Below are 25,897 nucleotides of genomic sequence, written 5' to 3'. Positions count from 1 at the left end.
TCGCCTTGTGGCCGCCCCTAAAGCTCAAAATGTATGATGTTGTTTCGCCGTAGAATCCGTGTCTGAGTCATTGAACAGTTGGTGCTGGTTTATCGGGGCAGTTTGGATTGGATCAGGTATGTTTTAAAACCACCAGCACAAGCAGCCAAAGCATGTTTCGACTTTTGATATCCTTGGTAGATATAAGGAGACACTAATGGGATGTTGTCATTTCTACTTATTTGATTCATTAATGCCAGTGCATATTGCAGTGATATAGTTATGCGATGTCCAAATTAATAATGAAAAAATGCTGGATATAAGAAATAAACTGAAACAGGTAACACCTAAATTCAAATTCTATAGACGGGCTTACACCAAACATCCTTTCAACTCTGCAGCTGTGTGTGTATTGCTGCAGTCTGTTTCCACTCTGTAAACAACAAACAACATTAATCATATTACCATGAGTAGAATAAGGTGTTTACACTACATAACCCCCGCTCGAATATTATTATAATCACTTTTAAGACTGCAAGTACAATTTCAGCACAGACAGGTCTTTCAAGATCCTCTTTTGCTTATTCTTTTATTCTGCTTGTATTAGCTCCTATTAAATGCTTTGCATACACTCTGTTGGGCTGCATGCATCTTGCAAAGTTTGAGTAAAACTGCGGCTTTTAAAAGGTTTCTGTAATTGTGACGGTACACAATCACACTGCGATTGTAACACAAGCCAAATCGGATCCAATTAGGTTGCTTTTTTTGTTATTCACATATTGCCAGAAGTTTAAAACTTTGAGTCTGGTCATTAAAGTAGCGACCCTAATGAGGTAGAATAGTGCATGGCGTTAGACAGGAAGAGAAGCCTGTTTAAAAGCTTCCATTACCTCACTCCATTATCCATGCGAACTCCATTATTCAAAAACAAGCCCAGGACAACAATGGAAAGCAAGTCCAGGAACATTGATCTTACCCCGCTGGAACCACAACTCTTTGACAACCACCGCTGAGGCAATTCCTCTTCCAGCTATCACATCACGGCCCCATGATGTTCAACTGATCAGCAACCATTCCATTTGTCAGAGTATCTGCAGCCCTCCACCCCACCACACGGTGATGTTAATTACTGGAGTGCTGCAAACATGTCTCTGAACATTTGCATACTGCATGAACTGATAAACTGCAATTAATAAGCAGCTGGGGGTGTTTATGAAACAACATTTGTGGTTGTTGTGTGCGTGTGAGAGAGAGAGAGAGAGAGAACAAAAATAGTCTTTTCCCCCATTTATATCTAATTGCGTATGGATACTCAGTGGTGTTTTGGAGGGGAGACAACGTGGTCAATAATGCAACACAACAGCGGGGCTTATGCAGTACACAATGCAGGACACAGACGATTATGTTGTGCAGCCAGTAAACATCGTTGGCCGTTTGTTTTGGCCACAATTGGACTTCTGTGCAGAATGAATGTCATTTTAACATTTGAAATATCTCTCAGGCCTCGGGGACGCTTGTAGAATATTTAACACTTGTGAAAAAAAGCAGACCTAGCAGGTCTCTGGAAGAAGCATTTCATCATCAGAACATACATGAAGTTATTTCCACTTCTAGAGCTGGGCTCTTTTTTGGACTCCTTTCTCGGTGAGGTCTTGTGCATAATAAGTAACACATTGGCCAAACTACATTAGCATATGTATCCTCCTCAATAGTAAGTAACTGCATATTCATTCATATGGTGCTTAACTGCTTATATAGTGAATAATGCATTTCCATTTCGAAGACCAATTTAGACCAATTACAGGCCACAGTGATGCCAGAAATGGCACATGAAAAAACGTTTTACTCACACTGCATTTATTATTAAACTCTTTTCATTTCGGACTTTCTTTCCTCCCCAGCGTTTGTGCTGAGCTGTGCTTTCCCCAAAGAGCCGGCCGCTGGAGAGGTTTCCGTGACGCACCTGCACCCAGGCGGAGAAGCCTACTTTCGCTGTTTCACCGGCTACAAGCTGCAAGGCCTCAAAATGCTCACCTGTCGCAATGCAACCACGCCTTACTGGAGTGGGAAGGAGCCCCGATGTGTGGGTAAGACACAAAGGAGCGGTGAGGATGCCCCTCATTGAACTGAAACACAACAAAACACAAAGCTGCATTGTAAAGACATTCATACAAATGTTTTCTTTCCTTGTTTTTGATGACTCCGCGTTTTTGCAAAATCCAATCGAGGCATGTCTCTACAATTAAAACATGGAAATAATATGAAACTTAAAAATGTGAGGAGTATTGTATTCACCTCCTCTCCTTAGCTTTCCTCTCAGGTGATTTTGATTAATGAACGCTTTCACTAGGTTGTCTCCTATCGACTCAATTAGTTACACTCTGAGACCAAATGAGTGTGTTTGCATGTGATTAGCAGCGCGGGGAGCTATTCTTTGGAGATTGGGCAAAAACAAGGCCATCGGACCCGGCTGCCTAAATTAGATCTGGGCTACACGACCATCCTTCTCCCTCTGGTAAATGCTCATCTGCCAGCTCCAACCGCTTCAACCGCTTTCTGCACCTGCAGCTGCTCTGGACCGATAGTGTTACTGCTGCTGTTTTGCGCTCTTTGTCCATCACACACAGCCACACACTCCGAGACCCAGGTGAACTCCCTAGTGGAGTCTGGCCACAATCCACTGGATATTGATGCAATCTACGCTCACACAGGGACTTTACTCCAAACACCCCCTCCTATCAATTCAATTCAATTCAATTTATTTTATATAGCCCAATATCACAAAATACAAATTTGCCTCAGAGGGTTGTACAATCTGTACACATACGACATTCCTGTCCCAGGACCTCACATCGGATCAGGAAAAACTCAAAATCATAGTTGGTGTCATTATTGTTCACATATGCCTACCCTTCAACTCTTTGTCTCCTTCCTCTTTTCTCTCACTCTCTTTTCATGTAGCATCCTGTGGGGGGATGATAAAAAATGCCACCTTTGGTCGTATTATCTCTCCCGGTTTCCCTGGCAACTACAGCAACAATCTGACGTGCCACTGGGTCCTGGAGGCCCCTGAAGGCCACCGGCTCCACGTTCACTTTGAGAAGGTGGCTCTGGCGGAGGATGATGACAGGTGGTGTATGCACACTGCAACAAAAAACAATTGCACGTTTGAGAGCGAGTGTGTAGAGTGTGAATGTTGTGTGTGTCTTCAGGTAATGGCACGAAGCTTTAAACTAATTCTGAAACACAGTATGCCTCTGGATACAGGCTATAAATAACCCAAATCTTTAGGGAATGACAGATGAATTCTAAGGGACCTTTTATCAATATAATCCTTGAACAATGTTCTATCAAGCGAATGAATTGGAGGGACTGCACAGGGTAGCGAGTGGTAGGAAACTGCAATTACATTACATTTTTCTCCAGCGACTACTGATCCACATGGCGATCGTCACACATGGCCATTCACCTCATTACAAGTGGTGGAGAATGTTATCACAAAGTTATTACAGCCACAACTGGAACAGCGAGCAGCTATCGGATAGCTTGGAACTTCGTTTTTTAATGCTTCTCTTACCTTTCAAGGCTCACTTACGTTTATTTTAAACTCTCTTCTATGTGTGTGTGTGTGCATGTGTGTTTGTGTGTGTGTTTTCTTTCAGGCTGCTGATTAAGAATGGCAACAACATAGACTCTCCTCCTGTGTACGACTCCTATGAGGTCGAGTACCTGCCCAATGAGGGTGTGCTCAGTACTGGACGTTACCTGTTTATAGAGTTCACCACGGATGGGACCGTCACCTCCACCGGTGCAGCGATCAGATACGAAGGCAGGTTTCATGTCGCGGCTTGCTGAGTTTCCTCACAACAATCAGCACCTTGTCACTTGGGTCTAATGCCGTCTGTGTGTGTGTTTTTTGTTGTTATTTTTTTTCAGCTTTTGCGAAAGGTGTGTGCTACGAGCCCTTTGTCAAGAACGGCAACTTCAGCGGCAGCGACTCCAGCTACGGCGTGGGTGCAGTGGTTGAGTTCTCGTGTGACCCCGGCTACACGCTGGAGCAAGGCTCCGTCGTGATCGAGTGCGTGGATGCACAAAACCCACAGTGGAATGAGACCGAGCCGGCTTGTAGGGGTGAGTCAACACAATTTCATCCGATGGAGTAATTTCGCAATTTGAAATCTTTTCAAAAAATATCGTGCTGCCACTGCAGCAGTATTTAGGATGTGACTGACCTGAGTACCCAATGATTCCCTTGTCTGCTTGATCAATGATCAGGTGTGAGTGAAGTCTTTTCATCCAAATATTAAAAGGACCACTGGCAGTTAACCTTGTCTCCAAAAGCTGCTTTCCTCTTAAAATTGTACCATTGATTTACTTTGATATGCATGCTTGCCGTGCAGAAATTGGGAGTGCTTACAACTTAAAAAAGCATACAATAGTTGGCCTAAGAATAATACTACCACACTGCACCATAATAGCTAGCCCTGAGCTCTTCTCCTCCCCCCCCCCCCCACCCACACACACACACACACACACACTGACCTTACTCTCGCTCTTTGTTGCCTACATGGTCCTTTTGCCACACAGGGAAATTGAAAAGCTATTTTATAAAGCTAGATATGAGGAAATTTAATTTGTGCTCCTGCTGGGTCATGGTCATCAATCGGTTTAGTGGCAGTATGCAATTTCACAAGGTTCACGTCAAGGAGGCTGTGCACTCAAATTCAGATGTGCTTTATTAAGCACTATCACCATGTTTCCATCCTTTTGAAGTCACATAGCAGTTCATGTATCACCTTTGATTTTTTTTTTTTTACCGTGTTACCAGAACAACAGATGGCGGGATTTGATATTTAGTTAATATAATTGCAATTAACATTTTCTGCATCTTGAAATCTGTGAAAATGCAGGCATTTGTTTCTCAGTGTCAATCAGAGGTGTTTTTGTGCATTGCAGCTGTGTGCAGCGGGGAGATCACAGACTCGGCCGGTGTGGTGCTGTCTCCTAATTGGCCTGAGGCCTACGACAAAGGGCAGGACTGCATCTGGGGTATCCATGTGGAAGAGGACAAGAGGATCATGCTTGACATCCAAGTGTAAGACTGCTCTCAGGTGTAGGACTAGAAATCACACAGGGAGGTCAGAGGAAGTTGGATTGCACTCGAGATGTCAAACACTCCATCTCCGGCCATAAACTCTCGCACGCAAAGCTTCTTCCTCATCTTTGCTCTCACTCACACAGACACACTCCGACACACACATGGGGAACGTGTTTCTGTGGTTGCAGTCACTAATTAGATTTTTTCTTTTTTTCTTTATCATCCGCTACATTAAGAATTCTGTGTTGCTTCCAGCTCACTCTCTGACCAGATTAGCCAGTAAGCTTCCCTGCTCCCACTTCCCTGGTGTGTGTCTCAGAGTTGGCTTTGAAATGAATATGCTCTGGCAGTGAACTACTCAGAGCCACTTATACAGTACAGTCTTCCGCACTGCAATTCAACACATGCCCCCAGATGTTGAAATAGACACAGGCACACTCGTTTCTGCTTCACCCATCATTCTGAGTGGACATGAGTGTCCCATCCAATACACGTTATTGCTGTTAAATTAGGTGTGAAATGATCACATTCCTTTCTTTTTTCATGTTAAACTAAAGGCATCCTTATACATTACATTTTTTTTTTTTACAAGCGTGAGGATGAGAATCCGGAATATTTGTCTTTGTCTTATCTAATATGCATTCATCCGTTTGCCTTCCTTGTGATCCCAACAATATTTCCACAATCATGCATCCTGTAGACAGCAAAATAACTTCAACATAAGTGATGCGTGCGTCATTGCCTGAAGCACTTCCACCCTATAGAGCGCAACGAGGTTAAAAAGAAGGAAACAAAGAAACAGTGACTAATCTCAAACTGAGGGCATTATTTATGTGTGGGTCATTGTGGAGCACTTTAGTTTTGATGTTTGGCTTTCAATATTAACAATTAATTCATTCTTGGTATTTTCCTGAACAGGTAATAAAATTGCAATGTTTCCGACATGGGGTCTGGATGCTGTGCAAGCAATTCATTACACTGGTAAACCAGCGAGAAGAAAATGTAATTATGAAAATTTAAAAAAAAAAATCTAGTTAATGTGGGCAGTATAAATAAGAATTAGAAACACTTGCTATATTCTCCCTTTTTTTCTTACACAATTTGTTTTCACAAGATAAATACATCAAAATAAGTAAAAGGGCATATATGAAAAAGTCACAGGCAATATTTGCAGACCTGCATCAGATACATACTCATCTGTGTGGTGGAGCAAACATGTTTTTTGGGGGGCAATGGAATACAATTTGAAGTATTCTACTAACCATTGACTTGTTAAGACACTGGAAAATAGAAAGTATTTCCTGTTCAGTTTCATCAGGTAACAATTTAATCACAGGGTTAGTTAGTGCAGCTCCTGTCCAGAGGGAAGCGGTCACAGTCCATTATTGTACTTACATTTTGCTTTCTTGGCTCATGCCAGTGTCAGCCTGGATGTACCATTGGTATATGTCTTTCACTGAAAACATTATGAATTGTGCTGATCCCATCATTCCAATGAATACACATTGGGATAACATTAAATGCATCATGTTGACAGCACATTATAATCAGGGAACTTTATATTGCAAATATTCACGAGTCAGCAGAGGAAGTGTTGATGTTTTTTGTACAGGCTCGGGTTGTATTCTGCTGCGTGGTTACAATCCACATAATGCCCCAAACATTATCTCTCAGCTTTTAGGAACAGAGATATGAGCCATCACTCAAATATGATACGCAGAGCCAAAGGGAAAAACAGCATCAGAGGACAGCAATAATACACAACATCGAAATACCACACATGACGTTCATGTGACTCTGCTTGCCTCCCTGTCCGTTAGTTGGAGATTAGGATGTATGATGAATGTCAACCAGTGCACCTAGGGTTAAAAAGATCAGAGAGAATTCCTCCCTTCCCCCCACCAAAGAAGCAAACCAGATTGATTTGAGGTAAACTGATTTTGTTCAGAGATCTCTTTTTAAATTGCACCAGCACAATATTTGTTTTAATCTGAGCCCCCATGAGGCCGCTCGCTGGAAATTAAAGGTGCTGTGGCCAGCGTTAGTTTAGCTGAAGGTTGGTCATGTATGGCCTCCATGGCAGTCGGAACCCACAGCTGTCTGATCCTTGCAGACCCACCCATTACCCTCATGTCCGATCCGCTCATCATGAGAATAGCATTCTTAAACGACTATGTCAACAACGTGTGTTTTGTGTGCATGCGCTGTGTGTGTGTGTGTGTGTTAGTGACAAAAGGCTCTTGTGGATGAGAGCTGTCTCATTACGGAGGGTGGGCACACACTTTTCTACATTAATGAGAATGTTTTCTGTATTATCATTCATCACTGTGCCTGTGCTGGCAATTACAGCAGAGTAGTGTGCATAATGAGGACTGATTAATTAATTTAGGCCAAACAGGAGGGCTGGCTCCTTGCTAATTACCATGGAGCATGGCTCGAGCAAGAGCCGGAGACAAGAGGTTACAGCTGACATCCCCACCTGTAGAACACAACAAGGTACAACATATTCACATGTGGATTTTGGAATTCAAAGGACATTGTGTGTGGAACTGTGTTACATGTTTCAACACAGTGAGTAAAGTCTGCTTTACAGCACTGATGTTTCTGTCAGTTTACTGGGCAGGGTCAGAGCGATTTTAATGAGACATACTGGGTTTATAGAGTCCTCTTGTGGAGATTCTGAGCATTACATGCCAATTGCAAGTATTCTTGTGCCAGGGAAATTATAGTTTATTTTCATTTTAATACATAACCTTTTTTCTTTTTTTTAATCGAGCAGAACAAATCAAATGTCAAATACGTGTAGGAATAGATGTAGGAAGCAATTTCCATTCTGTGAAGAGTTACTGGATATCTGTCGGTTTCTTCAGACTCGACAGGTCAGTGAAGGTGACAGATTGCCTGGAGCTTTGTACAAAACACAGCTGTCATCCGCTCATCTGCAGAATTGAGCTGGTGTCATTGTCATGCAGAGGAGTTTTCAGAAATTCTCTAAAGAAAAAGTCCTTTTTCAAAACAGAGCCCTGGAAATTTGTAAACACCCGAGTCGCATGAATGAGGAGGACATTTGACAAAGGATGAAACAACTCTAAAGTATTGCCATGACATTGCTTTGAAATCGGCTTTGTGCATCCTTTCCTGTGTGCAATGACCATGTTAAAAATCTCACACTCATTATCACTTCACTTTGACTAATATTAGATCATTTGCGTTTGTTATTTAGGATCTGTCCAATCACAGACAAGGACAAGACTCAAATAGTTAGGCTAGTGAATTTTGTATTGAGTTTATTGATGAGTTATGCACACATGTATTGTCCTCGCCTGTCTCTTTTTTCTCATTTATAGCAACATACAGCAGTGAAGTGACTAAAGCTGAATTTGAATGTCTTTGAATATAATAAAATATACATAAAAGTAATGCAGTACCCTGACGGCAATCTGATACATAATAATGTTACTTTAATGGAAGGCAAAACTTAGGAAAGAAGAGAGAGTAAAACTATTTCTTAAGACAATTACTTTGCAACACAGCACAGGTCATGACTACTTTCCTGTCTGGAGAGGAAACCAGGTGGGATGACATTTGGGTGGAGTGATTGCCAGGTTGCTACATAGAAGGCAGCTGAGAGGCTTTTAGTGACTTACCACAGAGTGCTGTTTAAGTCTGGATTGAAGGCACTTTGGGTTTGTTTAGTATTGTCACCAGGATTTCGCAAACAACTCGAGCAGACAGTGGGAAAATTCAAAATCAAGGTTGACATCAGCATTTTTGGTGTGATTTAGAGCGACTGGGTTTTTTGTGTTGAAATAATATTTGCAAGTGTATGTTTGCCAAATAATGATATGTCTTGTTATCAGATTTAATAGAGTGCACAAATATGTTTTTTTTAACAAAGGAGGAATATCAGCAGCAATGCTATTCCACTCTATCACCATTACTAAAACTCACTAATAGGGGTTGTGGCGGGAAAGTAGAGCGCATTAGAGTAACAGTAGTGATGGATCAGATCCAGGTTAAAACTCTTTGGAAAATAGCTAAACCTGGACAGTATTCACTGCAAAATGGAGCAGCAGGTGCTATACTCGTGTGTGGAGCTGGATGGAATGCAGACCAGAGACTGGACACAATCACACAGTTTAAGATGTGTCAACTGACAGTTCCACATCCCTCCTTCTATGGTATTCTAAAAGCTGGGACACCTCTGGGAGATAAGGTGAAATAAGGTGCAATGATAAGGTGGACAGCCTTGTTGACTTGAGGTGGACGATAGAGCGTGGAAATAAGTGAAGTGTGAGATGTGGAGATCAAAAAAGATGTAAACAATTTGGTGGTGGTGTTGCTTTGTAGACGACACTAATGGTTTTTTTTATTTTTATCGTGGCACCAGTACTCTTGATATTTCCATGCAGTCACTAAATGTGTGCAGGCTGCATCTCATCCGTGGAGTATGCCTCACAAAAAGATATTACAAATAACGGAGGAGTGTGAAAGCAGCAGTAGACTATTTGATTTTTTGTCTTTTTGTATTTAAATTTTGAAATGCATATTTCTAAATACACACATTTTTTTCTAATCAGTTTGGAAATGGAGACTGGCGTTGTCATTCCTGTGACTTTCACCACAGCCGCTGATGGTTGGAGAACATAGAGGTGTAAATTGTCCCCAAAGCTGTCCAACTAACTGGGAGGTGTACCTTGTCACTCAGCAACTCATTTCACAGCCATGCATGCAGCTAGAATCTATTATGTGTCAGGAGAATGCTGAAATCCTGTTTTGGCTTTGACTTTTTCATTTCAGCACCAGCACATTGCACATATACACAGTGGAATACAGGCATTATGGTTATTTTTTTGAGTCACATGTGCCTACAGGGTCTCGCAATGCTGAACCAGAGGACGATGAATATTCACTTTGTGGGTCTAATCGTATGAATTATTGGTTAACGCAGATAGTCAACATTAATATGTAGGATGTGTTCGTAGTCTGGGTGAATGAAGCTGGAGTGAGTGTATTTTGTTTGTTTCTTCTCAGCAGTAATTTAGAAAGTATGTGGGGGAGGTTGTGAAGAAGCGATTGAGGAGAGGTAAAGAGACTTGAGTCATTTGTTTTTTTCTATCATAAAACTGTGTCAATCACAGACGAAGCAGGCCTGACAAAGGCTCCTACTATTAGATGTGTGCCAACCAATGAACATAAGTTAAGTTAGTCGGTGCTGTGCATGTTAAATCTCATGTTCATTGGTTTAATTCCATGGGTTTGTAACGCCCTGCTCTGTTTCTCCTGTTTCTCCTCCGTCTCCTGCCTCCTGTGTTCTGTGTCTCCTCCAGTGGCGGTGCGTCCATAGAGGGCGCCGCCCGTCTTAAAATTTTGAGATGAAAAAAAAAAAAAAAAAAAAAATCCTGTCAAAAGACATTATATGCCAAATCATTTAAATAGTAAATATACCGTGTTGACGCGCTAAATGTGTGTGGGAGACCGTCAGCCTGTCAACAACCACTTAAGTTAATGTGTAAAAATATAATATATCGCCACTCATTATCACGGAGAGAAGCCCCGCCCCATTTTCGGGACACCGGCCCAATGTGTGTGTGCGGCATCGAGCAAACATTTCAGTCGTTTCGGCAAGGACGGCTTCTCATTGGCGGATGAAACGTGAATCTTGGGTCACAAAAATGTGCGCCATGGCCACGTGATTGGACTATTCGGCAGATCAGAGACCCGTATGTTCCCTCAGCCCATAGACCAGTGTTGCCAGGTCCGCGGTTTTCCTGCGGAATCGGCTACTTTTGAAGTGTTGCGCGGGTTGAATTTGTTGTCCGTTGGTTCGGGTAGACCTATTTTGCATGCAAATTACATGAATATCTTTAAATAAAAATCCATATTTTAAATGAAATAATTTATTCATACCCAAATCCTACCAAACTGACTCCAGATCAGCACGTACACACATTTTATTTATGATAATATACTGTATCTAATTACACAAGGCCATTTTAGGACCTAGGTGAAATAACAGTTTGGGGAAAACTGCTTTTAATGCTGGCATACTAAACATATGTTGTTACTTTGTAGATATTACAATACATTTGGCAATGATAGCAATGCTGTTGGACTTTAAAAGCAGTGTATATGGTTTGGCACGGGCATATTTTGAGTTCTGATATTGGGCTGGTTTTTGGGCTGGTTTTATTGGCCATTGGGCTGGTTGTGTCACACAGACCTGGCAACCCTGCCAGAGAGCTCCACGGAGGTACGCGAGCAACATAGCTAGCAGAAGCTTTATGTTTGTATGGCGTCGGCGACTGAACACTGTGGTATCTCTACACCAAACACCTTTCAATCGACGGTCAGATATTGACAAGAAGAGGCTGAAAGAGTTGGGACCCGAACATCCGGATTTAAAAATTCTGCAGCAAAGCGCTGACCGCGGGAGGACGTACACCCGGAGATTCTCCTCAAGCCTATATGCTAACCGGAGCTGGTTAGCTGGATGCTCCATGAGTAATTTGTTTTTTTGTTTCCCCTGTCTGTTATTCCAAAGTCCTGGGACTGAAACTCTCTGGACTACAACGGGGTGAGGGATCTACAGAGCTTCAGACAAGTGTAAAGCACAAATCTTGCCGCAATTATCTAGCTAAGAGCATGAAGCTAACTCGCTAACAGCCTGAAGCTAACCCTGTTTGCAGAGCAGCAGAAGGAGACCGAACTGGCATCGAAACACAACGAAGAAGTTCTGAAAAACAGACACATTCCCTCAAGAATAATGGAAACAGGCTGGTTACAGACATGATTGACTTTAACCAGAGAGTTATGGAGAAGTTTGACCACTTTAAAGAGAGGAGGCTACTTTTCTTTACAGTAGTGGGTCTACTCTGTCAAACACCCAATGTAACATGTGATCTCTTTCTGACTCTATTCTGCTCTGAACCTCTTTCATGTGAGGGTGAAACTCTTTTATTTTGCAAACCTCTGAAACCCAACCCCATGTTTCTTAAAGCTGCTCTGAACCTCTCATGCCCAAAGTTACAGTGTGTTGATAGTTGTTATTGGACCGTGTTGAGCACGCTGTGTTCTTGAAATAAAGCTGTTTTTTACAATATTCTACTCAAAACCTCTTTTCTTCTCATTGTTGAGTGCTATTTAAACTGCGCCCCCCCCAAAAAAATAATTCACCAGCCGCCACTGGTCTCCTCTATGTCTCCTCTCTCCTCTGTCTTGATTATTTCATTCCCTTCACCTGCCTCAGCCACTCCTCTGTCTCCTTGATTGATTAATTCCCTTCACCTGCCCTCAGCTACTCCTGTCTCCCTGATTGTCTCATGCTGTACACCTGTTTCTCCCCCTATATATTGTGCCAGTCGTTCTCTTGTCTCCTGTTGGTTTGTTGTCTTTTTCTCAGTCTCGTAGTGGCTCTGTTTCGATGGCTCAGTCTTTGTTCGCATCGGGATTCCTGGTGTTTTTTTGTAGTTGCTTTCAAGCCAGAGTTTTTATGTTTTACCATTTCTGAAGTAATGTGTATTTTGTTTCACTCAAACCTGGAGTCCAGCCTGTCTCTCTGCATCTGAGCCTCACTCTGTGACAAACCTGTGATAGGATTCAAACGCTTAAAAAGAGCCTCAAGCTCAACTCAAGCGTTTCATTTTACGTCTGTGCAACAATGCGTCAGCATAAGTCACCCAATTTAACTAAAAGAGGAGGGGAAAAGAACAGCTTATATATATATATTAGGGCTGGGCAACGATTAAAATTTTTAATCGCGATTAATCGCATGATTTCCCTGATTAATCGTGATTAATCTCGATTAATCGCATTTGTATACGCAAAATCCAATAATTCATTCAATAGTAGTGTATAGCGCACTTCTATTTGAAATGTTCTGCCATATGAATGAAAGTGCCATAACATGTGTTGTCCCCGTTAGAGTGAGACACCAGAAAACACTTTCAGTGCAGTTTGTCAATTCCTAGAACTTGACACTTATTTTAAATGTTCTGCCATATGAACTAAAGTGCCATAAAATCTGTCAGGACATTGTCAAATGCACTGTTATGCAGAGACACTGTGACAGAACGCTGGAGACTGAAGCATGGACATGATCAAAGGCAGTCATCTCGCAGCAGCGATCATCTCTGGTGCACTATATCTGCTCAGTGTGGTGACTTTATTTGTCACATTCCACTGCTGTGCAACTTCAGTAAAGTGTCCCGCGCACGTTTCAGCATCATGTGTCTCCTCTGTTTTCATCAGTCAGGGCGTGTGAATGCAGCGCCCACTTCTCATCAATATAATGCACAGTAACTCCGAGGTCATTGTGGTTACAGAGTGATGTCCAGTAGGGTGACCAGATTTGAGTTTGTGAAAAAGAGGACACTTCGTCTGGGGGCTGAGATTAAACATCTCTCTTGTTCTGCCTGTTTTGTGATATACATGCCTAAAAGGTGCCTAATATTTCTAGACTGAAATAATATCGGCATTATAATTATTATAACTATGAGGATTTTTAGTTGCCTATTTTGTGGAGCCCCCTCAGGACTTTGTGCCCTACGCACAGCGCGTAGTGCATTATGGGAGCGGCGACGCTGGTTGTAGTGTATAGCATGCCGCACAAACAACAATGAACTAGTGGAGGCGGCAAGGTGCTCCGTGTTGCCAGATTGGAGATGGTGAAGTATCGTACCAAAGGCTCAAAATGGTTGTATTTGGAGGATAATTATCGTGTATCTGGCAACCCTGAGATCGGTCGACCAATGACTGTCCTCTAAACCGTCAGAGCTCACGTAAGAAGGGCGATACCATTTCCAAAACTTGTCAGGGGTAAATACGAGTTTATGAAAACCCAGAGAAAAACAAATATCCGACGAAGCAAAATCCCGGATGTTTTTGGAATCCCTGCCGGACGCATTTTTTAGGGCTCAAAAGCAGGACATGTCCGGGGAAAACTGGACGTCTGGTCACCCGATGTCCAGTCGTCCCCAGTGAAAGCAACAGGGTGCACGTTGTGAAGCTGTCGCTTTGCAGTCCTCTCCTTTTCATCCAGCTCGTGTATTCTCCGTGTGACGTGTGTCTTGAGGGCGTCTCATACCTGCCGTCATTTGTTGAGATTCTTTTTCCCCCACAAATACTCTGACTTTATGATGTTATGTCCATTGTTTTGTCGTCTGCATTGTTTATAGTCCTCTAGGTGTTATGTCTATGTATTGTCTTTTGTCTAAAAAAATTATTTAAAAAAATAAAATAAAAATAAAAACATGCGTTAATGCGCGATAAAATAATTGTCGGCGTTAATTAAGTGCTGCGTTAACGCACGATTAACGCGTTAACGTGCCCAGCCCTAATATATATATATATATATGAGATGTGCCAGTCCTGTGCAGAATTGATAACTGACGTTTAGCACACAATGCATGCTGGTAAGATTTGTATCTCACTTGCTCTGACATCATGCACACGTGGTCAACGATAACCTCACAAGAGCGAGGCTCGCCACCGACTGCATGACCCAATGCATGATGGGAAACGTCCAGCTGTCAACAGATCAGAGAGCTGATTGGCTTTTGGCTTTGACTATAAACACCATGTTTAGTATGAAATCCTATTTCATGTATAGTTGTCATACTTAACTCTCGATTGTTTGGTTGTTAATCTCAGGTTTAATATTATTAATCTAAAAACACATCTTGTGTGATTGCTAATAATACAACTAATTTATGAAACTTGTGTCAAAACGAGCAGCAACACGTTCCACCTAAAAATAACAAAGGATGCAGCTACGCGCACATTTCTAGATAAATATATATTTACAAACGTATGAATAAATCCGTACTAGTACATGTAGCCTAACAGGAAGTGACTGTTTTAAATATATCAACCAATGAACTTCAAAAGGGCAAGACTGAGCACATCAATAAACCTAACGACAACAACCAAATCAAGCATTGTGCCAATCTTCACTAAACTTGCAGGACAATGTCCACATAAGTATCTAAAAAGTACCCTGAAAGTTTCTTTCAAATTGGCTACGAAGAAATTGGCACAAATTTGACAATAAACCAGAAATTGTTCGTCCAATCATTATTTTTCATAACAATGTTTGACCACGTGTATAAAACTGTTGTAATCAGTCAATAGGAGGCACAACCACATCTCTATATGTGCATAGGCCTGGTGAAAGATGTGGCCATAAATCATAAAGTGACAGTTTGTACAAACATCACCATACTTGCCGGGTATTCTTTACTTAAGCTACTAAAACATGTCCCCAAAATGCTTCCTAAGAAACATGTCTGGCGAGACTTTGAAAAGCTGCATACAGTGTCATGTTGAAACAAGTGTGTGATTGGTCCCACTCCTTCTTTAGACAGACTTAAACCAGCTGAAGTGACTTTGCTCAGCTTTGTAAAGCCTGGATCACCTACGACTGCCTGCAGCTTTGATTTTGGGAACTGAGCTTTGAAAAAGGTTTCAGCCAGGACTCTTTGTGGCAATATGTTTTGCTGTGAATTGTAAATGTATATTGCCACATTGATATGAAGGATATTTAGAATAACTTTTGTTCTCTTTGTATATTTAACCTTAATATACACTTTATTTGTGTTAGTGGCATGTACTTGTCTGTTCTCCTGTTAGCATTTATTTAAATATATTCAATGCCTGCATGTTTTCTGTCCACTTTCTACTGATCTTTACTCAACATGATTTTCTATTTTGAGTTGTGCTCATTCCTAGGATGAGGATGTTTGAAAGCTTTTTTTAGAACTTACTATGGACTTTCTTTCTATGCTCCTGTTAATTGCCCTGGGATCTCACTGATTTGAGTCCCCTATATGCCTCCCTTTTTTAAATTCCCAAGAAGTGAAGTGCTTTTCTGTGCATTTTCTGCAATCTGAGAATAGAAAGTAAATATTTTGACTTCAAATCTCATATGACCTGAAGAACACAAACTCACAACTCCATATTTCTTGAGGGAAAGTAAATCAACAATAAAGAGATAAAGACAGGGTAAGAGAAAATTGATGCATGATTTGAAAGCAAGGTGTGCCCACAGAAGAGCTGGACATATTAAGGCATTGATGCAAAATTGTGCAAAGAAATTGAGAAAAGCTGTGGGGATTGTCATGGGTTACAATTTTTGGAAAACACGCTTTCCTGAAAACAGTTTGAAAGCTTGCTAGAGAGGTCATTCAGTGGGCGCTGATTCATGGCTACAAAAGCAGGGCTCCTACCTATGACGTGCATGAAGAATGGCACTGGGCCATTAACACTGTTAAATTAGGTTCAACACAGCTTGGGAATGCAACACAAAACAACCACACATTCGATCTGCACTGCAGGTTTGACTCCTGCCTTAAGACATATAGTGCAAATGGTTCCCCGTGCTTATTATATCAGCAGGGAACGACACCTTCTCCATCCCCTGTGTGTGTGAATAAATGTCAGGCTTTGCTGCTGATGTTCTATACAAAGGGGCAAGGACATCCGGAAAAGGTTAATGCATTCTTAAGTTAATGACAGCAGAGTCCAACTGTGGCTCAGCTGCCTCATATTCAATTTTATATGAGCATTATAGTTATTATTATAGACTTATCCAAGGCCTTTAGTACTCATTATATTTCTATATTCCTGTTTTTCATGCATTGCAGATTTTTCTTTTCTTTATCATGCTCATATATTTACAGATATGCACTTTAGTACATATTCATGAGACCAATGTGGGGGACGGCATACACCATGAATTATTTAGTGTTTACTTCACATCAGATCGATCCAATATAAACAGAATTAATATTTCCCAAGTACTGCTGACATCGCCTTGTGCCATCAGCAATGCTTTCATCAGCTGAAGAAGATAGCAGTCACTAAACTGTTTACGGCTTTGTACAAAAAGCACATCAAACATGCCACATAACCACATACATGGGGCGTTGTGTATAAAAACCTTCATTTATACCATTTGGATAAAATGCAACCACTTTCGTATGTCTCTTCTAGTCTCCACAATGGAAAGAATGATGTGCTGACCTTCTACGATGGTGATGACCTGACGGCTAACATCTTAGGCCAATACAGTGGCACACGGCCCCACTTCAAGCTCTACACCTCCATGGCTGATGTCACTATTCAATTCCAGTCCGATCCTGCCACCAATATCTATGGATACAACAACGGCTTTGTTGTCCACTTCTTTGGTAAGACTGTGTTGTATTTACTAGGATTTTACCTCTAAAAAAATTAAATAACATTGTTTTGTTCTCTGGTTAGCTGCAAGCCACAGCTTACTCTGTATGATATACATGTTGTGTAAAACTGGCACTGTAAAATAAACAGGAACATATAAAAATGGTACCAAGCTTGCAATGTAAAATGTAACGGGTACCTGTAACCCAGCAGCTTACCAATTACAAAACAGTCTTTGTTTTTTTCCCGGTCTGTTTGCCTCTTTCACTTGATGTTCCTCTGTCTGTCTTCTGACTTATCCCAGGTGCAGAGGACGAGATAACAACAAACACAGGAACAAAATAATAGGGTGCACTTCAACATCAGCTGTTTTTGCCCAGTGCTTTGTGTTCTTGGCCCGGTGCGCTGCAGTTAGGGAGGCGCAGATTGACTGCTGCCAAACCACATGCTGTGTTCCTCCCAGCAAACATCACAAGCCTCTATTTATATTGTCTTCCTAATCTGCTGCTGTTTAGTGCGCACAGAACTGACTATTTTATCGTCCTATTCAATCCCTGCCGAGGAAGCGAGGGTTTCTTCCTTTTACAATATCAAGTGAAACATGAACATTACACAAGAAAATGTACTTATAATTTCTGGATTCCCAATACCGTTATTTTTCCTCAATGTATAAATTAGGTAGGATGTCTAATTTTCCCATTCTGTGTCTCTTTTCTTTTACCGACGCAACTGCTCCAACGTCAACAGAGGTGGCGAGGAACGACACCTGCTCTGAGCTGCCAGAGATCACTAACGGCTGGAAGAGCACATCCCACCCCGACCTCATCCACGGCACCGTCATCACCTACCAGTGCTACCCTAGTTTTGAGCTGCTGGGCTCTGAGATCCTCATGTGCCAGTGGGATCTCACTTGGAGCGGGGATGTGCCGAAATGTCAGGAAGGTGAGAGGAAGCACACAAACCCTGGTGTTTTTTTCATATGTTCAGCGAGTGAGAGGAAGACGTCAGCGGTCGTAAGGCTTTCTCTAGTCAGCAGACAATAATACATAATCATATTCAAATTGTATTGGTTTATTCAACATGTTACGCTAATGTCTAGATTTCAAATTGCTCTCAAAATGGTCACAATTGTGTATCAAATCTTGCAAATGAAAAGATCATTTGTGCATAATTTTAGGTCCAATTTTCACACAAATACGAAGCAATTTAAACAAGTGTAAAACAATGCAAACATTACAACCTGCATGAATATTTATAATTTTATGATACAGATTCCTGTTCAAACCAATTTCCAAAGATAGTAGACATCCTTTTGTATTTACTTACATATTGTTAAATGATGTGCCACCACCTGGTGGTCATGTGTTAAATTACATGCTGACACCATGGACACAATACCAATGGAAAGTAAGTTGGGACCACATGGTGAAACACAATAAATGCATCCACTCCACATTAATATATGCAATGCTCAGAGCCAGCAACATAGTATATAAATAGCGAAATTACTATTTAAAGTAGACAGGAAGGGATCATAATGGGTATAAGTCAAACAAACACAGGACTTTCATCAAGGAGACTGGTGTTCTTGTCCCCACAGTGTGTTAGTGAATTTGTGACATCTTGATGTATTTTACTTAGTTAACATACCAAAGTCCAACTGTGATGTTTTTTTCTAAAACTAAATAAGTGGGTTTTTATTTTGAAATGTTAAGTTGTTTATGCTGGTGGCCCCTTATTGTACACATACATGCCACCATCACACCAGCACTGCTAATGGAAAACAGCTGATCTTGCTCATTTCTACTTTTCCACCTCTCATTTGTCTTGGACAAAGCTATCACAGCTGCAAGATGGTGGCAAAAGTCCTTCTGAAATATCTTGACATTATTATCAGTGACCTACCATAAGTATGCACATGTCAAGGATGCAATTTTAAAAGCTTTACTGCCTCTCTTCCTTGTGAATTTATTTTTAATTCGAATGAGAGATTGTGGGGTGGAAAATAAAGAATGCATAACTCTGTGGAAAGCTGTGTCTTCAATTCCCACCTGGTGGCAGTTAAGCACTGAAATCCAATGTTGTCTTGAATGTGAGCGTATTGAATTTCCATTGGAAAAAAACCTGTTGATGGGTTCAGCAAATTATCCACGAAACCTTTTAGGTTCAGGAAGTGATTCTGTTTGACTGACGAAGCAATCTCGATTGACAGTCCTCTTGAGTAGACAGCAGATGCTCTCCTGGCAGACTCCTTGTTAAGACAGATTGGTTTTAGTTGGATTGGACAAGGTTTTAAAAGCCTGCTACACTCCTGAGTTCTGTTGGCCACTCTGTGTCTTTTCCACATGGGGAATGCCTTCAGTTCATCTAAACTAAATTAATACCTATTGTTCGGTCCCTCTCAGGTCTTTTTAGTTGCCCTAACTTTGTGGAATCTTTTTTTGAATTCCTTTTAGATTTGGTGGGCATCCTTTGGCGTCTTTTTTAGTCCCTTTTATGCTGCTAAGCAGTGGTTGTGAGCCCCCTTCCTATAGTTTGAGGGAACACACATCTTTCATTTAACTACATAGGAGCGCTATTGTTCAGTACCATTTAATGTGGGTGCAACTATTATGCTAAATATTACAAAGAACCCACGCACAACAATAAAACAACAATACAAATCTTGTTACGTGATCATTAAAGTAGTAAAATTCATTTGCAGCACGGTTCTAGTGCTCTGAACATTGTTACAGAGTTACAACAAATTGAATGAATGAATATTACATACATTATTAAGAATGAGTAGTATGGACCACCATCCATGTAAACAGAAGGAGGTAGAGGGCATCAGCAGCGCCATGGCAGGAGGCAGGGCCAATGAGGCAGGAGGCACGGTAAAGGAGGCAGGGCCAATGAGGCAGGAGGCACGGTAAAGGAGGCAGGGCCAATGAGGCAGGAGGCACAGTAAAGGAGGCAGGGCCAATGAGGCAGGAGGCACGGTAAAGGAGGCAGGGCCAATAAGGCAGGAGGCACAGTAAAGGAGGCAGGGCCAATAAGGCAGGAGGCCAGGCCCAGGCTAGGGCCATGGGGCAGGAGGCAGGAAGCAGAGGCAAGGAGACTCATGACTGGACTGCTGGTCCATTTCCTATCTTTCAACACAACATTGTGACTCATAGCTGTCATTTACCATGTGTTGAGTAATTGAGATATCCTTATCCACATAGCATAACCTATTACTTAAAAAAACATGTAAACCATGGCCAATTCACTCAACAGATTAGTTATTGGAGATTTGGAAAATTCCGCCTTGATAAAGTGAAACACTAAGTGATCAAATCCTGTCTTGTATGGATAATGTTTGATAACTTAAAACAGGTTGTAAAGGAACAATTTGCCCTAATGGCAAAATAAGGATGTGGTTGTCTTCTGCTTTGATGTGTAACGTGATATTTAAACAACTAAGCAGAGAGAGCAGTGTGTCCCACAATGACTCCAAACATGGATGGAAAATCATTTGCTAAATAATAGAGGTTATTCATATATTAAAGTGTATGACCCAAAAAACAAGACGTTTTGTAACAATAGCTCAGGAAGAAAACTGGCAACACAAGAAATATGGATGGATTATGAATCTGAGAGACCCTGGGGACAAACACCTCCATTTTTAAGAACTGCTGTTGCAAAAGTCCATCATATTTTTCTGTGAAGCCATTTAGAGAATCTTGTTTTGGCCCAAAGAGACCACTTAAAATCCAGAGCGTGGAGAGTTTTTTTGCGTGGAGATATTTAGAGAGACCGTATATTGTAACGAGCCTGCATGTAACATAGGGGGAGCCAACTCTGATTGGCTTCTAAGCGGCCCACAATGAAACTGGCTGGGTCTTAATTCACAGTTTGTGGGTTTGTAGGGATCCCAGATACCCACATGTATGTGCAAAAGGACTGAAAAAGTAGATTAATCATGTCCCCTTCATTGTTGCAGTGCATAATTACTCTTCTAAATATAAATGTCATACTAAATTCAGTATTATTTAATTCAATACAATTAGTAATAACACTGCATTTCTCTGAATTGGTCTCAGTGACAAACACAGAACACATCTGAGGAAAAGGTAAAGTAAAAGATCTGACAACTACTCGAGGAAAGTTGATGAAAAAAGATCGGAGGCGTTTATTAAAGTGATGTGAAAGACAGCTGTAAAAGTTGTCAGAGGAGGTCCGAGGCACATGATAATTATGTTTTCACATCTTACACTTCTTATCCTACTACCACCAATGATAACGAATAATAATCATTTGTTTTTGGACTAGTTCTGACATGCCAGGACCCAGGAAATGTGGAGCACAGCCGCAAGGTGATCGCAGGCAACCGTTTCATCGTTGGAGCGACAGTGCAGTTTTTCTGTAATAAAGGCTACATCCTGTCTGGCAGCAGCCTCCTCACCTGCTACAACCGAGATTCAGCAACACCCAAGTGGACCGAGAGGCTGCCCAAGTGTGCCCGTAAGTCACGTGAGCCAGAAACACACAGAGACTGCGTGCTTTAAATATAGGACTTACACATGTTACTGTGCATTGTGTGCTACTCCCGTCGTTTCTTTGGTGACAAATCACAACTAATCCACCTGGAATGAATTGCGTATTCATTGCCGAAGGCCTTTTTTAAAAGTTCCACAAAATCAATCGTCAATCTTGCCTTGTTCGTATGAGTGTCGGTGTTTCTTCAGTGGAAAAAGATGCGCTGCAATATTTTGTGACGAAAGATATTCCTGCCTCTCAGCTGAAAAGTACGAGCCGTGCAGAAACCCTGGCGCCGCTTCCACCAGTGTGCAGAACTCTGAGAAGGCCTTTTACCAAGCCGGAGAGAGGCTCAGCTTCACCTGCCACTCAGGCTACGAGCTGCACGGTGACGCCACCATCTCCTGCATCCCCGGACACCCGTCGCAGTGGAATAGCACTCCACCTGCCTGCAGAGGTAAACTCTGCACTGTTTTTATTAACGGTTGTCACATATAGGACCTCGAACCGATTGTTTTTTGTTGCTGTTGTGAATGCAAAGACTTACTTAGTCTGTAAGTGTAACACCATGCACCATTACACAACAGTGCAAATACTGACTAAACTGCAATTGTGTCTTTTGTAGCATCCTCAACCCAATATATGAACGAACGCAGGCTAGATGGTGAGTTTTTTCGAGGTATCATTATGCTGGTTTCTATTTATTAATGCCGTGCTGGCGACAGCATGGCCGGAGGCAATCTGTGTTTAGATTCTCCGGTCAAGGTCACTGTGACCTCACATCAAGCGTTATCTCACAATCACCTTCTGGGAATTTCTTCAAATTGTATATAAGCGTTGCATATATCAAAGAAATAAAACCTGCATGTTTTTCCCCCCACTTTCAGGTGTAAATATGGATTATAGCATGGAGGGAACCAATATTGCCCTTGCCGTTTTTATTCCGACCGTAATCATCTTGGTGCTTGTTCTCGGGATTTATGTCTACTTTGCAAAGTAAGTCCCTTTAAACCAAAATAAATGTTTTATTTAATTTGAAATCAGATGAGCCTTTAAAGGATGTTCCCTTTTCCCCACTTAGACTCCAAGGCAAGACCATCAGAATGCCAACATCCTCACCACCGTATGACAACATGACGGAAGAATCGGCTTTTGACAACCCCATATACGAGAGCGGAGTAAGTACAGATGTCCTGTGCATGCGATACGTGGATTCGCAGAACACCAGTGTTCTGTCCTGATCCTGTCCCATCCGGCTGTCATCCTGTCGTCATCCCATGGTTCACCAGCAGAGAGCGCCCTCTGCCTCATCCTTCAACAACATGTCAATCATCGCCAAGAGCAAGCCACACGGTTCATGATGTTTCTGCTAAAAATAGAAAGCAAGGACATTTTTCCTCTCCTCACCCTGTGATCATTTTTCATCTTGGATTTCCATACTTCATTAACTTTCGAGGTGCAGTAAATCATTCACATTGTGGTACGTCATCTCCTACTCCTGTCGGATAAATGTATTATGTTGTACAGAGCATTTCACACCAGGTGTGCAAATGCACGTTTGCTAGTGCACAAATGATACTGTGAATATATTTTTAAAATAAAACAGGATTGCAGTATGCCACATGTTTTTATGTGAATAGTGAATATATGGATGTCAGATGTCTCCTTGTGTACCATGTACTGATCTCAAGTGCATCCTCTCCTCTTTCTTTCCCCTTCCTGCTCCCTCAGCACTGGCAGTCTCATTCTAGATACTAACTGTCAGTCTGTACTGCTGACAAACTATGAGGTGAGATCTCCTCCTGGTCCCGAGAGCACATCTCACTCACTGTCACATGACCCTTTTTGTTTTGACTCCACCTCCCCAACCTGCCACACAGTCTGATCTGCTGGTTGGTCGTTATGCTCTTCCTTTAATTATTAATTATTTAAACTGGCTGTCGAAAAACAGACCATGCTAGGTATACAGAAACACTGGTTGGTGACAATTTAAAACTCATTGACACAGACACATGACTTCTTGACATGCAATCATGTTTTTAAAAAAATAAAAAGATTGCTTGAAGATTTGCGATTTTTCTTACATGATTGAAAACTCTGGACATTTAAAAAAATGTTTTTGAGAGTCCAACTTTTAGCTTTCTAACTTGTTTTTCAGTTCAACCCGCCCGTCTTCCGCCTTCCATCTGTCATTCTAACATTTCCGTGAGGATAATGTTGTGCTGTCCTGCTTCATTAACTACTGTGTGATTGTGACATCTATGCCACGTGCATACTGCTCATATTTAGTTTTGTGTCTTTGAAATATAGCAGCAGTATTTAATGTGTTGGTATTGTTTTGTTCTTTGCTTATTTCTTAAATGATTAAAGTTGCCACCAGATAATAATTGGGAAACATAATGTTGTGCGTCTTGTTAGCCTTTCATTTGGTACGTATTGATAATGTCTATGGAAATTAGTATTTGTCCACTGTAAACATATTAAACAATATCTCTTCTAATAACAGTCGTCATTTCTGTTTTTCATGCTCATACCAAATTGTTTCCACATTTTAGGTTCATCAGAATGGGCCATACATTATTGATAAACAGTAATATTGGCTAGTAAATAATCATGCCAGCACAATAGATCTTCTTCTTTTTTTAAACTTAACTTTTTTTCAACAAATCAGAGTTGAAAGATATTCATAGATCATATTGTGCATCACAGATTGTACAATCCTCAATCACTATAATTCTATAACTGGTGTATTTATCTGGTTTTTACAGGACAAATGAAAAAGATTAAGAGGTGTCTGTTTAGAGACCTTTAAAGCCAGAATTGCTAAAGCTTTGCCTTTTGGGACCCTCTCTGCACTGCTCATCGTTTCCCTCCAACCTTTTTTTGTTCCCAATTGATTTCTTTCCATTTTCCCATTGTGTGGATTACTGTAAATATCTCTTTCTGTCCACGGTCAAAATCTGTGAATCTGTCGCTCACCATGGTGATATTTTTATAAAGTAAAATGGTGATGACCGTTGGTGATTGTATGTTTCTAAGTACTTTTCGTTTGATGCCCTAATCCAGTAGCAAATATAGAGAATGAGGGAAACAATGCTTTGATTGTCAAGATCGGTTGGATACAAATTCCCTATCACTCTTTGGAAATTTGCCATCATAACATTTTTTGTTGTGTGTGTATGGGTCTGCTCTTTGTAAATAAACTGCCTGTCCAATAAGAGTGCCTCGCGACTGACTATAACCTGAGAAATCATCATGTGCACATGTTTGTAAAACTGAATCATTTGTTTATCTATTATTTGCAGGCCTGATATTATTAGCACTCCACACTGCGTTGAGGCTTTTCAGTCATACAGTTTCTCTTCTAGAAAGACAAACACATGACAGTATACTTTCCTACGAGCTGATGTGTGGTTCCAACTGGATATAGCATCACAGTATTTCTCACATACTCTTAACGAATAGTTTTCGTGTGAGACTCATCAGATACACATCATTTTGTTCCTATGTCACCCTGTAAAGTCTGCCTCAAAGGATAAATAGTGATTTGATAATTTGTATATGTTCCAAAATGCGCCTCAGCATCATCAGACCCCGAGATAAAATCCCAGTGATTACGTAAAGCATCCAGATGATTTAAAATACGGACTGATGCAGGCAGTTGAGTGCATCAGATCCTGTGTTGCAATTACATTTTTCGGTGTGCAAAATTAATCATTACGTAACAGATGGGTCTTTACCTGGGGTGTTAAATGTCCATATGCTTGAGTTAAATCTGTATATCCTTTCTACTCAAACTTATCTTTTTTCACATCACAACTGGTGCAACCACACCCAGGAAACCAAATCACCTTCAAATATAATCTTCTGATTGATAATAAAAAATAAAGTGTTGCTAAAAGTATTGTTGACTCATTACTGAGTGAATTATTGATACAAAATGTCACAAATGTTGTTTAAAAACATACATTAAATGCATTGAAACAAGCATTTTCTCAGACCATAAGATACATCCAAATGTAAATTGCACTTACACTACCGTTCAAAAGTTTGGGGTCACTTAGAAATGTCTTTATTTTTCAAAGAAAAGCACTGTTTTTTCAATAAAGATAACTTTAGATTAATCAAAAATAAACTCTATAC

The 25,897-nt window shown here is 41.1% G+C and overlaps 1 protein-coding gene across 8 annotated transcripts in view; it reads left to right on the top strand.

The window, feature by feature from the left end:
- Positions 1 to 25,658, top strand: part of LOC130189014 (seizure protein 6 homolog) — a 96,108-nt gene extending 70,450 nt beyond the window's left edge. For 2 of the 8 annotated variants that reach the window (XM_056407623.1, XM_056407639.1), the window contains 12 exons: positions 1,881 to 2,066; positions 2,941 to 3,109; positions 3,642 to 3,808; positions 3,916 to 4,110; positions 4,936 to 5,074; positions 17,069 to 17,265; positions 18,002 to 18,196; positions 21,548 to 21,739; positions 22,017 to 22,211; positions 22,380 to 22,418; positions 22,642 to 22,750; positions 22,836 to 24,257. In XM_056407623.1, coding sequence (XP_056263598.1) covers positions 1,881 to 2,066; positions 2,941 to 3,109; positions 3,642 to 3,808; positions 3,916 to 4,110; positions 4,936 to 5,074; positions 17,069 to 17,265; positions 18,002 to 18,196; positions 21,548 to 21,739; positions 22,017 to 22,211; positions 22,380 to 22,418; positions 22,642 to 22,750; positions 22,836 to 22,995 — 1,943 coding nt within the window. In that variant the 3' untranslated portion in view covers positions 22,996 to 24,257. Of the gene's footprint in view, positions 1 to 1,880; positions 2,067 to 2,940; positions 3,110 to 3,641; positions 3,809 to 3,915; positions 4,111 to 4,935; positions 5,075 to 17,068; positions 17,266 to 18,001; positions 18,197 to 21,547; positions 21,740 to 22,016; positions 22,212 to 22,379; positions 22,419 to 22,641; positions 22,751 to 22,835; positions 24,258 to 24,522 lie in introns of those variants that run through there. The other 6 variants (XR_008830694.1, XM_056407665.1, XM_056407655.1 and 3 more) reach the window with 6 other exon arrangements.
- The last annotated feature ends 239 nt before the right edge of the window (positions 25,659 to 25,897 follow it).

Source organism: Pseudoliparis swirei, chromosome 3 (genome assembly GCF_029220125.1).
Source record: "Pseudoliparis swirei isolate HS2019 ecotype Mariana Trench chromosome 3, NWPU_hadal_v1, whole genome shotgun sequence".
Lineage (NCBI taxonomy): Eukaryota > Metazoa > Chordata > Actinopteri > Perciformes > Liparidae > Pseudoliparis > Pseudoliparis swirei.
Note: the sequence above shows the minus strand (reverse complement) of the source record. Positions and strands in the feature narration are given on the sequence as shown.